At 38.5% G+C, this 18,962-nt stretch overlaps 1 protein-coding gene across 1 annotated transcript in view; it reads right to left on the reverse strand.

Moving 5' to 3' along the window:
• Fam227b (family with sequence similarity 227 member B) overlaps positions 1-18,962 on the reverse strand; it is a 237,896-nt gene that overhangs the window by 184,967 nt on the left and 33,967 nt on the right. The window contains exons 6-8 of the mRNA XM_008831829.1: positions 18,496-18,594; positions 6,321-6,422; positions 3,893-4,019 (exon numbers count right to left, since the gene is read on the reverse strand). Coding sequence (XP_008830051.1) covers positions 3,893-4,019; positions 6,321-6,422; positions 18,496-18,594 — 328 coding nt within the window. The remainder of the gene's footprint in view (positions 1-3,892; positions 4,020-6,320; positions 6,423-18,495; positions 18,595-18,962) is intronic.

Here is an 18,962-nt window from a genome sequence, read left to right on the forward strand (position 1 = left end):
CCACTGAAATCAGGAACCAGACAAGGCTGTCTACTAATTCCACTCCTCTTTAATATAGTGCTTGAAACTCTTGCAAGAGAAATAAGACAAAAGCAGGAAATTAAAGGAGTAAAGTGATAATTGGAAGAGATCAAATAATCCCTTTTTGAAGACAATATGATATTATAGCTAATAGACACCAAAAATTCTAGCAGAAAACTAGCAATTATTAACACGTTCAGTAAAGTGGCAGGTTACAAAATTAACTTACAAAAGTCTATAGCCTTTCTATATACCAATGACAAGCAGTCAGAGAAAGAGCACAGGGAAACCCTCTCATTCACGATAGCCACAAAAAAAATAAAATATCTTGGAATAAACCTGACCAAAGACATTAAAGAGCTCTACAAAGAAAATTTTAACTCTTTAAAGAAAGAAATTGAGGAAGACATCAGAAGGAAAGATCTCCCATGCTCATAGATTGGAAGAATTAATAATGTGAAAATGACCATCCTACCCAAAGTCATTTAAGTATTCAATGCAATGCCAATCAAAATCCCCATGACATTCTTCACAGAATTGGAAAAAACCATCCTAAGATTCATATGGAAGCACAAAAGACCTTGGATAGCCAAAGCAACCCTGAGCACTAAATCAATGCTGGGGGGATTACTATACCAGATTTTAAACTATATTACAGAGCTATAGTCATAAAAACAACATGGTACTGGCACAAAAAATAGACCCTTGTATAAATGGAACGAAGTTGAAGACCCAAATATGAGTACATTCAATTTCATCCACCTAATATTTGACAAAGGAGCCAAGAACATTCACGGGAGGAAAGACAGCATGTGAAGCAAATCATGTTGGCAAAACTGGATCTCCACCTATAGAAGAATGAAACTAAACTCCTGTCTTTCACCTTGCACAAAATTCAGCTCCAAATGGTTTAAAGACTTCAATGTGAAGCCTGAAACTCTGAAACTGTTAGAAGAAAACACTGGCAATAACCTACAAGATATAGGCATAAGAAAGGATTTTCTAAACCAGACATCAATTGCTCAGGAAACAGTCAGGAATCAACAAATGGGACCTCATTAATCTAAAAAGCTTCTGTTTATCAAAGGTCACAACCAAGGAAGTAAAGAGAAAACCCAAAGAATGGGAGAAAATCTTCACCAGCAACACATCTGGCAGGGGTTTAACGTCCAGAATATATAACGAATTCAAAAAACCCAAAGAATCAAGAAAGGAAGTAACCCAATTATAGGATGGGCTAAGGGAAACGTGTTCAACATCATTAATAATTAGGGAAATGCAAATTAAAAACTTTAAGATTTCATCTTACCCCAGTCAGACTGGCTAAGATAAACAGAACAAGTGATACCAAATGCTGGAAAGGATGTGGGATTGCAAACTTGTTCAACCCCTATGGAAAGCAGTGTGGAGAACTAGAAAACTAAAAATGAACCTATCATTTGACCCAGTTGTACTGCTCCTTGGTGTATACCCAAAGAACTCATCCTATCTCAGAGACACTTGTACATCCATGTTTATTGCTGCTCTTTTCACAATAGCTAAGAGATGGAAGGAACCTAAGTGTCCCTCAACTGATGCATGGATAATGAAAATATGGTTCTTTTGTATGATGGAGTTTTACTCAGAATTAAAGAAAGATGAAATCATGAAATTTGCAGGTAAGTGGATGGAACTAGAAACTGTTACACTAAGTGAAGTAACACAGACTCAGAAAAAAATTGACGTATGTTCTCCCTCATATGTGGCTCCTAGCAACAAATGGGGTTAAAATAACAACAAATGGGGGAAGGGAAGGTTATATAAGGAACCTAGGGGGTAAAGGGAAAGAAGGAGCTCAAGAGAGGTGGGACCATAGGAGAAGGGTATTTTTAAGGGAGAAATAGGAAAAATTGGGGCACTTTAAATGGGGAACCATGGTGGATGGGTTAGACAATGCGAGAGATAAATAATGCCTCCCTAGTTTTTTAAAAAAAACAGAGGGAACCATATTAATTGAACAACCTACTGACAAATTATACATACAACTAGCTCAAGGATATAATACATATCTAGGCAAGGTTAATCTGAGAACATTTGCCCAAGCTTTATCTACATACACATGATAATTAAAAGTGCCAGACTAGTGGAACTACCCTTCTTGGATGTTTAATAACCATACCTTGAGGCCTATACTAATTTGGTCAGAGGGACATAAAGGACAGTTTTTGCTCCTTGCCCTCCTAGGTCTACTAAGCTCCAGGCGACTCTGAGAATCTCTCAAAATGTCCTGTAACTCTGGTGACCCACCTGTCCTCTTAAGGTCAAGGAGGCCATGGAGACCCCACCAAATGGACTTGAACCAGTGTCCAGTCTACAAAGAGGAGGGTCAACACAGAGGAAACATTTCCTCCATGCTTCCAAGTGAAGCCAACCATGGTCAAGCAGGACCTGTGACTTATCTGCAGATAGATGAAACTGGTAAAAGAAAGGAGCCAGGGCCTCCTCCTAAGCCCATGTGACCCCTGAGGAACAGATCCTCAAATGACCTTAAGAGTAAAAATAAATTGGTTTATCTGGACCAACTGTATGGTCTTAAACACCCAAATGAAATGTATAACCAAGGATTAATGGGGTCAATATAATTTTTTAAGAGTCCATATGTATAGCTAAAGGCTACATAACAAGAAACAGTGCCAGACAAGAGATACTTTCCTTTGCATTGTTGGCCAGTGTGGCCCAAGAGACTCCCAGACAGAAACCCAGCATAGAACTGGGAAAATGAACAGCAGACCCCAATCTTATCTAAAGGAATATTGACAACCGATTGCTGCTAGATGAGGGACAGCTTATTGTCCTAAAACAAGGAACTACAGACAGGGTGACTAGATTCAGCAGATGGACAAGCACTGGAGAATGGATGGGGGTGCTGACAACACAGCGGGCAGTCACAGGGGCGACAGAGTATTTAGGCTCCAGGGGGCAGGGGGGGTATGGTAGGGTGCCATTTGGGATGTGGGCATATCGATGAATAAGACTGTAATGTGGTGTATGAAATGCACACAAAAAATCAACAAATTAAAAAAAGTTATAATTGAGGAAGAAGCATAAATATTTGCTTCATGTTAATTCATAGAGGTGGAAAACATTACCACTGAAATCTACCTGATGATTTTATATCCATGCTCAGGTGCCAAGGATCTGAGAAAGTAACTGACTGTGAGTAGTAATAATCAGATACATAGCGATTAGAGATGCATGTGCAAACATGTAAGTGTTAGTAGCATTAAAAATGAGTTTTTCTGTATGACTGAGTATATTTTAAAATGAAATGGAGTTCTTTTTTAAAGGTTAAAAACTCATTCAATTTTATGTCTTATAGGGTTTATACTGAGTTCAATATTGTATAACTGTATTAATTCAACGGTGAACCTAAAAATTTACAGCCAATTTTGAAAGAGATGCATCTTTGCTCTGGAAATTGTTACTGAATATGTTAAAGCTGTAATGAGATGCTTCTTCTAATCATGTGGTTATTAAATAAATAATTTAAAAAACATTTAAAAAAGTGAAATAAACCTTTTCCTTCCAAGTTAAAAAAATTTGTCTTGATGTACAATGTATGGCATGTTTCATAAGACAAAGAGCTATCAATTTTCTCTTGATATTTTTGAGACAGGGTCTCCCTGTAGCTCCAGATAGCCTGGAACTCACTATGTAGACCAGGCTGACCTTGATATCACAAAGATCCACTTGCCTCTGCCTCCGGAGTGCTGGGATTAAAGGCGTGCTCCACCTTACCCAGCTGTTATCAATTTTTGAACTGCATCAAAATGCTGCATCTAAAAATTTTAGGAACCAAACAATAACCAACATTTAAATGACATATTCATACCTGACAACCAAAGAAAAATGGTATTCCCTAGATCTTCTTTAAAGTCATCATTAAAGAGGCTACTGGATTCTGGAAATGATTCTTGGAATGCTGCATAGATAGCTTGTGCCAAACAATCAGGATACACCTGCCAAATGGAGCCACATTTGATGGATTTCATACTTTATAGATCATAACTATCAAAGATATTATTGTTTGTGAAATAGATATGTGTCCCTTTTTCCTTATACCTTGCCTTTAGCCATTTTATTATTTCTTTCTAACTCTAATTGAGGGACATGAGAAAAAATAGCTGAAAATAAGAATATATATTAACATTTTGCCAAAAAAAACTGAATAAAAGATGAAGTTATCAAATAAAGCAGAGTTTGACTAGTTATTTACTACATTTAATCTTGCTATGATTTTCTTTTTACATTTTTAATATTTTATTGAGTTTTTGTGCATTTCATATAAACATCTTAATCAAATTTACACCCCCTCCACCTCCCCACCAACCCATACTCCCCCCCCACCCCCGATTTCAGGTATTCTGTCATATGTTAAGTCCTATTTGGTCAAGCATTTCTATCCAAGTGTTTCTTGGTACAAGTTCATCCACTGGAGTCCAGTCAGCCTATCTAGAGTCACTCCCCTAAAGAAGATCAGCTCTTCCTCACCCCATAGTAATCATTTTCCAGTAGTTTCTAGGCTAGGGTTGGGGCCTGCACACTCCCGGCTCTATGCTGAGTTTCTGTCTGAGTGAGTCAGCATGGGTCTGGTGCATGCTGTCAGCATTGCTGCGAGTTCATATGAACAAGTTTCCAGTGGCTCAATCTCTCTCATATTTCGAGACAAATGAAATTTCTCACTGTATGCTAAATAAGGATCCTCATATTTACAGACAGATTTATTGTACACCACTAAACAAAGAAACTTCTTTTTCAACAGATGGAGGCTATTACAGAGTTCCACAACTGGTCACACATAGAGAATATATGTCTGAGAGATGCCCAGCACTAAGGGACTTATCTACAGTGGAACCTCTATACCTAAGGCTCATGGAACATAGTGGAACAAAGGGTAGAGAGAATACTAATACTTCCCTCAATTCGTACCAACAAAGCTTCCTCATACAAGAGAGTGTGATGCACACAGATGACCACAGCACAACTGTCCTTATGGCACACTCCTTTAATCCCAGCACTCAGGAGGCAGAGGCTGGCAGATGTCTGTGAGGTAAAGGCCAGCCTGGTCTATATAGCAAGTCCTAGACCATCTGGGGCTACAGGGAGACCCTGTCTCAAAAAAAGACCAAGAAAAAAAAAAGGACTCCTGTATTAGACCTCACCCACCCATAGCTCAGAAACCTTTGCAAAAGAGGGGTAGAAAGATCATAGGAGCCAGGGTTGGTGTATGAACATAAGGAAACAGATTATTTTCTTTCAGAAAATTACTGGGGGGTGATTATTATGAAAAGTATATTTTTAAAAAATCAGAGCTTGTTTAAATAAGTTTATGTTAAAATCAGTTTTAAATATTAAAACTATGATAAGATACTAATAAATATAACAGAAAAAGAAAAATACTTGATTCATAATATTATGCATTATATGTTATTGTAATGTTTACTTATTCATTGAGTATAAATATCAATTAGTCATTTTTTCTTAATTGGATTAAATGATTGATTATGAAGAAAAAGGAAAAGAAAAGTGATAAATCACTCTACAGGTAAATAGAAGAAATCCAAAAGCATATATAGAATAAATTGGTGGTTTCAGTCAAAGTGTCTATGGAACTAAGGTAATTCTCTAAGACTTAATGTTTACTTATTCATTGAGTATAAATATCAATTAGTCATTTTTTCTTAATTGGATTAAATGATTGATTATGAAGAAAAAGGAAAAGAAAAGTGATAAATCACTCTACAGGTAAATAGAAGAAATCCAAAAGCATATATAGAATAAATTGGTGGTTTCAGTCAAAGTGTCTATGGAACTAAGGTAATTCTCTAAGACTTTAAGGCAAGAGGATAGTATTCTGGTCATAGTGCTAAAAGCATAACTTTAAAAATATTTCCATTATTTGGGGCTGGAGAGATGGCTTGGCAGTTAAGAGCACTGACTGCTTTTGTAGAGGACTCAAGTTCGATTCCCAGCACCCACATGGTGGCTACAAACCGTCCTTAACTCCAGTTCCAGGGGAATCTGAAGCCCTCCTCTGACCTCCGCGGCATTGCACGACATGGGTGCACTCACATACATGCAGGCAATGCACTCACACACATAGAATAAAAATAATAAATAAAATATTTTTTAAAAAGTGTTTCCATTATTTATACCAGACAATTTTAATTTCAAAGGTAACATATATGTTCACATATGTTTGAATAAATTATCTTTTTCATTCACTAAAATAATGAGTATGACGTAAATTTTATATTTACCTGAAAAAATGCATCTTTCCGATGTAGAGGTACGCTCATGAAAAGTGTAACATAATTTTCTGCAATTCTATCAAATAAGCAATCTTGATCTTTTCTGTCAGGCTTAAAGAAAAAGCATACATGAAATTAAAGTCAATGTTACAATTTATATTGGGGAGTTACTTGTCTAATAGCAGTAACTTTATCCGTTCTTAAAAGGGAAGGACAGTTGGTGTAATGGAAGAAGCATGAGTTGGCATCATGCAGAGTTGAATTTGAACGGCAGCTCCATTATTTATTATTGCTACACTGGGCCAGATATTTTATCCTAGTTTCTTAGAAGAAGGTTGCAAGTAAGATGCTTGTTCTATCTTAAAGTATCACTAAGATTAAACAATGACAAAGATATATTTTATACAATTTCATATTTCAAATTCTTAAATAGTGCCTGGTACATGGGAAGCACATAGACAGTTCAGGAGTTAATGAAGATTCTTGCACAGTAGTTATTATGCAGAGACAATCAATTATTTAGTTACTTCCCACTTTTTATAACAATTCAAAGTTTTTCCCTATCAGCAACCAGAGCAAAATTAAGGCAGTTCAATATCAGCAAGAGTATAATAAAATCCCAGTGTTGCGTCTTAACTTCTTGCCCTATTATGCAATGAGAAGATGAGAAATAATCTAAGTTCTGTCTTCAAGGAAGATAAATAAGAGTTCACATTCTCTTACAATGTGAGCTCTAGAAGCACAGCAATCATCAATGATATTTGGTAATTGAAACGTAAAATGTCAAGTTTAGTGGTAATAGAAAACAAAATGAAGAGGGATTTAAAGTTGCAGAGACTCTTAGACTTAAAATGAAGTTCTGTCTCACTTAGCCTAAAGTCTTCTGGTTTACTGACTCACTGATGCTCAGAAAATCTCAGAGGCTCAAGACTACCCAGCTAAGTAATCAGGAACCACAGCAAGTTGAGGTCACCTAAGTTCCAATGCAGTTCTCACAGCTCTTTAATAGCTTCATGAAAGATCACAACAATGACAATAATGATAATGATGACAGCATTTCTTGACCACCTATGAAATGGGCTCCAGTTCTGAGATAAAGTTAAGAACACACTTGAGTATGTCTGTGCAGGTGTGTCCAGAGAGGATGACCTGAGGGGGAATCCCACCCTAAATGTGGGCAGCACCATCCTAGGGGCCAGAATCCAGTAGGACAGAAGGAGGAAAGGAGAAAGCGGCCAAGCACACAATCCTCTTACTGCCTCTGCACTGGTGTGCACTGCTCGGCCACACCTTCCCTTGCCACAGTGCCCGAGTCTTCGGGAACCACGAATAAAGTCAGTCCTTCCTGCGTTAAGGTACGTACTTCAGGCATTTGGTCAGAGTGATAAAGGCTAGCTAACACAGTACTCTTTTCTTGTATTGTTTTCTTTCTGTTAAGTGGCTAGTGCTGGTCCCACTTTCATTTCTGGTCTTGCTATGCTATGCTATATTTATGTTCTATTTTTGTTTTCATTTTCCCAAGGTATTTTCTAACTTCTGTTTTATTTTCTGACTCACTGGTTATTTAGGAACACGGGGCTGTCAAATTATACGCCCATGTGGAAAATAATTTGACATTATCTTGTTAAGCTAAAAAATTTTCTGCCCAACAGTCCAGTAATTTTTTTCCTTTGCATCTTGTAATAATTTCAGCTTGAGCTGAACAAATTTAATAGGCCGGTTCAAACTGCAGTGCGCAATCCTGTGCTGAGAAGTATGTATGCCTCTTTGGCTAAGCCGTTAGGGGCATGAGTCAACTAACTTGAACTGCTTTTGGATTTTGCTTTTCTAATGCTCATCCCCAGAAGCTTCAAATTCCCTGTTGCATTAACTTGGTTGAAGACTTTTCAAAGAAATCGTGATTTTCCTCTGCTTTTTGGTTTTTCTGCTTTTATTCGAATTGGCCGGCATCTGATCGCTACTCTCCCCTTTCCTCTGCTTGCTTTAGCTTTTACCTCATCTTTTTGTTCTGGTTTACTACAGTAGAAGCCAAGGTCACAGTTTCAGAGAACCCTTTCCTTTTTCCCCAAATGTAAGCATTTTAATGTTATAAGATTTTCTTTAAATATTGCTTCACTTGTGTCCCACAAACGTTACTTCATGTTTTCATTTTCACTCACTTCAAAATAATTCCCAATTTCCTTATTGATTTCTGGTTTCACCTGCAATTACTGAAAAGTGTATTAATTATAATTCAGATTTTTGGAGATTTTTCCACATATCTCAACATTTTGTCTGAAAACATGCTTTGCATGACTTCAATTATTATAAATTTATCAGATACTTTCCTAGTTCAGAATCAGATTTCTCTTGGTAAATCTGTAATGTGTACTTGAGAAAAAGATGTACTGTGCTGCTGTCGGGTGGTACTAAGTTTCAGATGTATCCCCCAAATTAATGTGTTAAATGCCTGATTTTCAGGGTGGTGGTACTGGGGGTGGGAACAACAGCGGTACTGGGATTACAGCGCCCTGCCCTTATGTTTGAAATCAATATTGCCATGGGAACAGCTGCACCTCCTGGCTTCTACTTCCTTTCTCCCTTTTTCTGTCACTCCCTTGCTCTTCCATCTTCTCCTATGGAGTAACCAGTGAGAAGCCCCTTGGATATTGGGCCATGTAGGCTTGTACTTCTGAGCTTCCAGAACTGTGAGCCAATAAAGTTGTGTTCATTATAAATTTCCTATTCTGTGGCATTTGGTTGTAGCAATACAAAATGAACTAAGACAGAAGAGACGCTTTGTAAACGTGAATGCTGCTCAAGTCTTCTATATCACACTTGATTTTCCACGTGTACTACAAATTATTGGGTACAAGGCACTGAGATCTTGAACTATACCCAAGTATATGTCTATGTTTCCTTGAAGTGTGCTAACAGTTTTTATTAAATGGGTTTTGAAGTACTCTTTTGGTGAATATTTAGGATTCTTACGCTGTCTTGAGCAATTAATCATTTTATTATTGCACGGCTACTCTTTATTCCTGGTAACACTAATTCCTTTGAAATCTACTATGTATGATAAATAAATACCTTTTGACTTCACAGGTTATGTCACTTTTCATTGTTGATAAGGAGAAATGATAGAGTTCCAAGATTTTGTATCTCTTTAAATTTACTGTTTGAGAATTTCATACAGGTATGCAGTATGTTTTGATCAAATCCACCCCATACCTCCCTTCTCCCTTCTCCGTAACCCCGCAACTTTTCTCTCCCAACCACATGCACACTTTTAAACCCACTGAGATCACTCAGTGCTACCAGTATGTGCACAGGGCTATTCACTGGACCACAGGCAGCCCATCAGGGGTTACATCCCTGAAAAAGAAAAATGACACCCCCTCCCTTAGCGACCATCAATTGCCAATAGCTCTTCAACTAGGGGTGAGACTTCATGAGCCCCTTCTCCATTCATACTAGGATTCAGGCTGGCTTTATCTTGTGCAGGTCTTGTGCATGCAGTCAGAGCCACTGTGAGTTCATATATGCAGTGGCGCTGTCATTTCTGGAAAACAATGTTTTGTATCAGTTAGCCACTACTTCTGACTTGTACAATCTTTCTGTTACCTCTTCCTCAATGATCCCTGAACCCTGAGGGAAGGGGATGTGATACAGATGTGCCGTTATTGCTGATACTACATAACCTCTTATTCTCTGCATGATAACCAGTTGTCAGTCTCTGCATTAATCATCTACTACAAAAAGAAGCTTTTCTGGTGAGTGTTGACAGCTGCACTAATCAATGGGTATAAAGGTATGTATTTAGGAGGCAGTTTGATACTACATTCATTTAGCAGAATAATAGTATTAGGCTCTTCCATAGAGTCTATGACCCACCCCACCACAGGTTCTTAACTCAGTTAATGGTACCAGGCATCAGTTCCATCTTGAGGAGCCAGCCTTGAATCCAATCAGGAAGTGTTTGCTTACTCCCATAATATTTGTGTTACTATTGTCCCCATGGGCATATCCTGCCAGCCTAGTCATTATTGTAGCTTAGATGGTCCATAGCTAAGTAGGACTCTTGATCACTCTTCTTTGTTAGCAGCATGCATAGAACCTTCTAGCACTATGAAGCTAGCCAGTAGGGAGAAAGTTTCTAGGGCAGTATCACCTTGATTTATCCATGCCCTATGACTCAAGTATGGCCTGTCTTCAGCATAAATAGTCTCACCATCAAGTACTGGAGGGTAAATAAGAGCAATGGCAATAACCTGTAATATTTGTGGGTTTATGGAACATAAATGACCAACAACTCAAAAAGACGTAACCCACACCTGACTCTGGGCTTTTTGTTTGATAGCCTATGTCATTTGGAGAGGTGTTACTCCCCTGTGTAGGGTAAGTCCATTTAAACCCTTTTAATATATGTGTATGTATAACTTTTAGGAAGCTTATGCAGTAGTAGGCTTCCATGTGACTTTTCCAAAGGCTGTTAGTGTTAGGTATCCCGCTCCCCCATGTTGCCTCCTCTACCTGGCACTCCCATCCCTCACCCCATTTAACACTTCCTGTTCCATTATTTCCCCTTCCCCTCTTCATATAACGTGTATTCTACTGTCACCATCCCTTGAATTTTTCCCCACCCATGGATCCTTTCTAGTTTCCTAATGCCTATAGTTACTCCAAATGAAACACATATATCTAGAGATTCAAAGCTAGTATCCATATAACAGAGACGATAGGGACCCTTTCTGGATCTGGGTTTCCTCATGAAGGATGATTACTTCCAGCTACATCCATTTACTTATCAGTTGATAGACATCTTGACTGTGCCCATTTCCTAGCGATTGTGAATAGAGCAGCAATAAACAAAGCTAAGCAAGTATCACTGTAGTAGGACATTGAATACTTTGGGTATATACCCAGGAGTTACTTTACCTGGGTCATGTGGCAGTTCTATTTTTAGCTTTTTGAGGAACTTCAGAACTGGTCTCCATAGTATCTGCGCCAGTTTGCACTCCCATCAGTAGTGAAGAAGTGTGTGTCCATGGCAGCATTTATTGCCTTTTGTTTTCTTGATCTTAGCCATTCTGACTAGGGTGAAATGAAATCTTAAAAGTGGTTTTAATCTTCACTTTCCTTATGGTTAAGAATGCTGAACATTTAAAAATATTTCTCAAGGGCTGGAGAGACGGCTCAGTAGTTAAGAGCACTGGCTACTCTTGCAGAGGATCTGGGTTCGATTCCCAACACCCACATAGTGGCTAATATCTATAACTCCAGTTCTAGGGGGATTGGACACCCTCTTCTGACCTCCACTGGCACTGCACGACATGGGTGCACCTACCTACATACAGGCAATACATTCATACACATAAAATAAAAATAATAAATAAAATATTTTAAAAATAGCTCCTAGCCACTGGTATTTCTTTTCTTGAAAATTCTTAAGTTCCATGTCCCCATTTTTATTTTTAAAAAAGTTATTTATATATTTATTTGTTTACTTATTTATTTTTCTGTGTATGAGTATTTTGCCTGCATGTACGTAAGTGCACTCAAGTCATGCAAAGCCTTTAGAGGCCAGAAGAGTGTGTTGGTATCATGGAACTGTAGTTACAGGTGGTTGTTAGCCTCCATGTGAATGCTGGGAATCAAACGTGGGTCCTCTGGAAGAGCAGACAGTGCTCTTAACCACTAAGCCATTTCTCCAGCTCTCATGCACCATTTTTAAAATGTATTGTTTTCCTAGTGTTTAGTTTTTTCAGTGCTTTGTATGGTCTAGACATTATTCCTCTCTGAGGTAAAACTGGTAAGATTTTTTTTCCATTCGGTAGGTTGTGTCTTCACTGGATTGATGGTGTTCTTTGCAGTACAGAAGTGTTTTAGCTTCATGTGGTATTATTTGTCAACTCTTGGTCTTAATTCCTGCACCACCAGAGTCCTATTCAGAAAGTCCTTGCCTAAGATGAAGCCTACTCCCTATTCTTCCTCTAACATATTTGGGGTATCAGGTCTTATGTTAAAGTTCTTAATCTGTTTGGAGTTGAGTTTGTGCAGGGTAAGAGATAAGGATCTAGTTTCATAGTTTCTGTATACAGCAATACCGTTTTTGCTGAAGATGCTCTCTTTTGTCCAATATGTATGTCCTAATTTGTTTATTCATTGCTGTGACAAAACAGTCTGACCACTACCAACCTGGGGAGGAAAGGGTTTATTTATCTTACATGTCCCGGGTCACAGTTCATCAAGGAGCCCAAGGTACGAACACAGGGCAGGAACCTGGAGGCAGTTGCTGGAGCACAGGCCATGGAGGAATGCTGCTTACTGGCTTGCTCCCCTGCCCCCTGCTCAGCCTGCTTTCTTATGCAACATAGGCCCGCCTGCCCAGGGGTGGCACCACCCACAGTGGGCTGGGTCCTGCCACATCACTCAACAGTGAAGAAGATGCCCCACAGACATGGCCACAGGCCAGTCCAATGATGGCAATTCCCCAATTGAGGCTCCTTCAACCCAGGTGTGTCAAGTTAACACTAAAGCTATCCAGCACAATGTATTTTGGGTGTCTTGGTTAAAAATCAGGTGGCTTTAGGAATGAGGTCATATATCTGGGCCCTTAGTTCTATTCCATTGATCAATACCAGTACCTTCCTAAGATCACAATCTTACCAAGAAATCATACAATTATTTAATTCACAGTAGCCTCCAAAATATAAAATATTTTGCAATAAATATAATCAAGGAAGTAAAAGATCTTTACAATGAAAACTTTAAAGCATTGAAGAAAGAAACTGAAGAAGACACTAGAATACAGAACTATTTCATGGACTGATAGAAGTAATACTGTGAAAATGGACAACCTACCAAAAGCAGTCTGCAATTCAGTGCAATTCCTATCAAATTTCTGAGATAATTCTTCATAGAAACTGATTGGGGAGCTGAGACTATCAATGTTCAAAGTTATTATTGAAAGATATGTACTGATTTCTGTCATTGTGTTGATTTTATGGTGTGTGTTTGTTTTCTGAGTCCTACTTCAGCCAGAAGTATTCCTTCCAGCATCCTCTGGAGAGCTGGCTTAATGACCATAAATTCCCTTAACCTGCATTTATTGTGGAAAGTTTTTCTTTCTATTTTGATTATGACAGATATTTTTCGGAGTATAGTAATCTAGGCTGGCATGTATGGTCTTTCAGAATGTATAGTACATTGGTCCAAGACCTTCTGGCTTTGATTTTATTTTAAATTTTTGATTGAGCTATTGGACTTTTCATACAACAGTTCATAATCAAATTTAGACCCCATCCAAAGTCCCACACATCCTCCCCCCAACCATGCTGCATCTCATGTATTCTGCCATGCATGTTAAGTCTTATCCTTTCAAGCATTTGTACCTAGATGTCCTTCAGTGCGAGTTCATCCACTGGAGTCTAGTCAGCCCATCTAGAGATTGTTGGTAATGTCTACTCTCCCTTTCCCATTAGTAATCGGTCTCCAATAGTTCCCAGGCTAGGACTGGTCTGCTGTTCATTTCCCTTGCTCCACAGCATGGGTCTTGTGCAGGACACCACCATTGCTGCAAGTTCACTTGTACAGGTTCCAGTGGCCTGAAAGCCTCTGTTTCCCTATGTTCACGGACCAACCCTGGCTCTTACATTCTTTCTGCCCACTTTTCTGCTATGCTCCCTGAGCTGTGTGTGGGTGAGGTCTAATATAGGAGTCCTATCCAGGGACACACACTCTGCAGTCTCTTATTCTCCAAAACTTAGCCAGTTGTAGCCTTCTGTGTGCATTTTACTATGTTGTATAAGGAAGTGTCTCTGGTGAGAGTTGAAGGGTGCACTAGTATTCTCTCTACCCCTTGTTCTACTATGTTCTATCAGCCTTAGGTGTTGAGGTTCCACTGTAGATATGGCACCTAGAACTGGGCATCCCTCACATGTATATTCTCTGTGTATGACCAGTCTCTACCTGCTACACATCCAACAGAGAATTAATATCCAGAATATACAAAGAACTCAAAAAATGAAGAAACAAGAGAATAAATAACCCAAGAAAAATATGGGCTATGGACCTGAACAGAGTGTTCTCAATGAAGGAATAAAAATGGCTAAGAAACAACTTTAAAAGTGCTCAACATCCTTAGTAATTAGAGAAATGCAACTTAAAAACCTCTTTAAGATTCCATCTTATCCCAGTCAGACCGGCTAACATCAAGAGAAAAGAAGACACCAAATGTTGGCAAGAATATATTGAAAGGACTGTTCATTCACTGCTTGTGGGAATGCAAACTCATGAAACCACTATGGAAAGAAGTGTAGAGAACCCTCAAAAAGCTAAAAATGAATCCACCATATGATCTGGTTATACCACTACTTACCACTCCTTGGCTTATACCCAAATGACTCATCCTATTGCAGAGATATCTGCACATCCATGTTTGTTATTGCTCTTTTCACAATAGCTAAGAAATGGAAAAAACCTAAATTCTCCTCAACTGACAAGTGGATAATGAAAATGTGGTACATTTACACAATGGAGTTCTACTCATCAGTAAGAAAAGATGAAATTATGAAATTTTCAGGTAAATAGAGGGACTAGAGAAGTGAAGTAACAAACTCAGAAAAGCAAGTGACGTTTGTTTTCCTTCATTTGCTGATCATAGCACCAATCCTTAATATGTGAATATATGTATACTGATGTAACAGCAGGAGCCAGGAAAACGGAAAGGAAACACAGAGGTAAAGGGAAAGAGGGGGAGAGTAGGGAACAGATGTTTCAGGCGTGGTGGTGGGAGTGTTCTGGGAGGGGAAGAGGGAGGAGCATGAAGGGATCATGGTGGTAGTGGAGTAGGAAACTCAGGAGAAGGGGAATGGTGGGGATAATGGGGGTGCTTGGACTGGGGAGGGAGGAGGGAGGTTGGATGGGGATGGAGAGAAAAGACGAATGGAACTTTGGGGACTAGGGAAGCCAGAGGGAAACATGTTGGCTTGGGAACCCCCTGAGAAATGCATATACGGTGTCTGAACATTAGTGCACGTGTATACCTGGGGGATTGTATGGCAAGGAGCAGAGTGCCAGACAGTAGAGAACTCCTTCCAGTGGTTGGTCAGAGTGGTCCAAGAAACTCCCAGAATGACATGAGCTATTGTCGGAGCTCTTGGTTATCTCCCAGAATTCAAAGATAAGAACCTACTTTTGAAGACAGGACATTCTTCAGACACAGGACATGGAGAAACAGAGCAGGAACTGACTGAGAAGACTTCTACCTGAAGTCTAGCTCTCGTAGTTCTAGAGGATACTATGTAAGCTGCAAAGGGAGAAAAATCAATCAATGGTTCAACCCAGCTCTAAAGCCTAATAACCATAATGACCGGCACAGAGAACTACCTCTACTGGTGTAGTAGTGGCACTTTTATGGGGGGCGGAATGTTAATCCACAGCTATCTAACTGGCCTTAAAGCCTTCTCAATAGGAGTGAACTCATGGGTGGCACTGTAAACACAGCCAAATACACATGGTTGGAGAGGTCATCGTTGATCCTAGAAAAAATCCTATCTGTGTCATATCTCTAGACAAATGAAATTTCTTGCTATATAAATCCTTATATTTACAGACAAGTGTACCATACACCACGCATCAAAGAAACTTCATTTTGCAACAAATGGAGGCTACTGCACAGCTTTTATTTTTTAAATATTTTATTATTTTTATTTTATGTGTATGAATGCTTTGCCTGCATGTAAGTGCTCCTGTGTCATGCAATTCCAGCAGAGGTCAGAAGAGGGCATTATATCCCTTGGTACTAGATTTACAGATGGTTGTTAGCCACCATGTAGGTGCTAGGAACCAGTGATCTTAACCTCTGAGCCATCTCTCATGGCTTTTAAAGTCTCCATTTGAAAACTCAGAATTTTTCTGATAGGCCTGCCTTTGTAGAGACGGTCTTTCTCTCTTGCAGCTCCCAATATCCTTTTGTTGCTCTGTACATTTAGTGTTTTCTTACCTGATGTAAGGAATTTCTCTTCTGGTCCTGTCTATTTCTGATTCTGTATACTTCTTGCACCTGGAAAAGCATCTTTTTTCTTCCCAATATCCTTTTGTTGCTCTGTACATTTAGTGTTTTCTTACCTGATGTAAGGAATTTCTATTCTGGTCCTATTTCTGATTCTGTATACTTCTTGCACCTGGAAAAGCATCTTTTTTCTTAAGATTTGGGGAACTTTCTTCTGTGATTTTGTAGAAAATATATTCTGTGCATTTGATTTCAATTTCTTCTTCTATATTTATAATTCATAGGTTTGGTCTTTTTATAGTGTTTCAGAGCTCCTGCATGTTCTCTGTTCATAGTTTTATTTTCTTTTTCCTTTTTTAATATCTATCATTTTTCAGATTTGGGGAGATGGTTCAGCAGTTAAGAGCACAGGCTACTCTTGCAGAGGACCAGAGTTTGATTCCCAGCACCCACATGGTGGCTAACTGTCTGTAACTCCAGTTCCTGGGGATCTGGTGCCCTCTTCCACCTCTGCTGGCACTGCATGACACCAGTGCACTTACATACATGCAGGCAATACACTCATATACTCAAAAGAAACCAAAATAATAAATAAAGTATTTTTTAAAAAGATTTATCATTTTCTTTGACTGAGTGATCTAATTAATTTATCTTGTCTTCAAGTCCTGATATGACATGGTCACACTATGTAGCCCTGGCTGCCCTAGTACTATGTAGATCAACATGGCCTTGAACTCACAGAAATCCACCTGCCTCTGCTGCCCAAGTGCTGGGATTAAAGGGCCACCAAACCCAGCCCAAGCCCTGATAATCTCCCTTCCAGTTCATTCATCCTATTTGTGGGGTTTTCCCCCGAGCTTTTCAATAGACTCGCTGAATTTTTCATTTCAAGTTTTATTTCAGTTTGGGTTTTCTTCACAATTTCTCTATTGAATTTTATTTTCATATCCTGATTTGTCTTCCTTATTCCATTCAACTGTTTGTGGTGTCTAGGTCTTTATTTCGGCATGTATTCATATCCTCTTTGAGGTCCTTGAACATATTTATAATTGCTTTGAATTCACTATGTGTCATCTAAATTCCTTTCCTCAGGGAACATTATATGGAATACTCATTTTTTTTGAAGAGACATATTATCTTGATTTTCCATGTTGTTTGTGTTTTCGCAGTAAGACTGGGCATTTGAAGTAGTGCTGATCATTGCTTGTGTGTTTTAGTATTGTTGGCTATTCATTCCAATTTTGTTGGCTAGGCATTTGGATCTCTATATGTTGTTACCCTAACCTACATATTCTGCATAAGCTGGGAAGTGCTTGAAGCTCAGTCTTGAGGACACTCGGTGTTAATGTGTGAATGGGGTATCAGAAGTAGTCTTGCTCAGCTAAGCCTAGGTGTGGATTCTGACCACCAGAGCAAACCCTCCATAAAGCTAGCAGATTCTTGATGTGAAGCACATGAACAACTAACTGTGTATGCAGTCCTTACATGTCTGTAGTTGGGGTCTCAGAGTGAGATGGGGTGAGGTAAGAGGTGTTACCCATAGAGGTGAGGGGTGCTACCTTTGAAAAACGTGCACTGCTGTATGCACTGTCCTCAGGTGGTGGTGGCTTGGGGTCACAGAGTTGCCCACCTTCTAGCTTTTTACATCATTTTGGGGAGCTAAGGGCAGTTCTGTGGGCAATTTTAGGGTGTTTATCATAATATCTTTAATGAAATTCTTCTGGTCAACCACTGCCTCGTGTCCTATCCATTTCCACTCTCTTATTTTTTTCCAGATAGTACACTCTTTGTCTTTTTAATCTTCATCAAATCCTCACTTTTCTGAATCAAACAAAGGCTCTCTTTCTCATCTCTAGACTCTTTTCTAAAATACTTCCTCAATGATACTGACTTATAGTGGGCCTTCTCTTCAGTTTACCAGCATATAATAGCATGTAAAGCTACAACTTCATTATTAACCAGTGTTTGATTTCCCTAAACTTTTCTGATTAATTAACATCCCAGTTTATTGAAATCTTAATGCCTCTGAAAGAAGAGACTTTTAAGCAGGATTTTCGGTCTGCATGGGATGTCCAAAAATCGATCTGCATGAAAATATGCAGAAAAACATTTTGTATTAATATTACTTCTATTGAAAAATTAATTATACTATAAACCAATGTATTGAAAGAGCTTTAAAATGTCATTTACCTTGAATTTATGAAGAAACCACCACCAAAAGGTGTCATGCAAAAGAGCAATGGAGGCATTGGAGAGAAAATGAGTTCTCCAGATTTTAAGCACCCTTTCCTATGGGTATCAAGTTAAAATATATTACTAAATATATTCCTATAAATACATATTTATGTATAAAGCATATCATTTATAAAGGGTGTGGAATTGTCACAGGACAGAATACTCAAACAGATATTTAGCATAAAACACATATACATAATATTAACTGGTGTAGTAGCTACATTTAAAAAATCAAAAGTGAAATTAATCTTAATAACATTTTAAACAAACATTTAAAATATTTCATGTCAACATATAATTGATGAATTATTAATGAAATATTTTGCATCTTTCATTCTAAATCTTGGAAAGATATGGTACATAGTACATAAGTATCTTTGATTTGAACATTGAATTTTCATCAGAAATATTATGTATATGTG

This window comes from Nannospalax galili, unplaced genomic scaffold (genome assembly GCF_000622305.1).
Source record: "Nannospalax galili isolate Female #2095 unplaced genomic scaffold, S.galili_v1.0 scaffold735, whole genome shotgun sequence".
Classification (NCBI taxonomy): Eukaryota; Metazoa; Chordata; class Mammalia; order Rodentia; family Spalacidae; genus Nannospalax; species Nannospalax galili.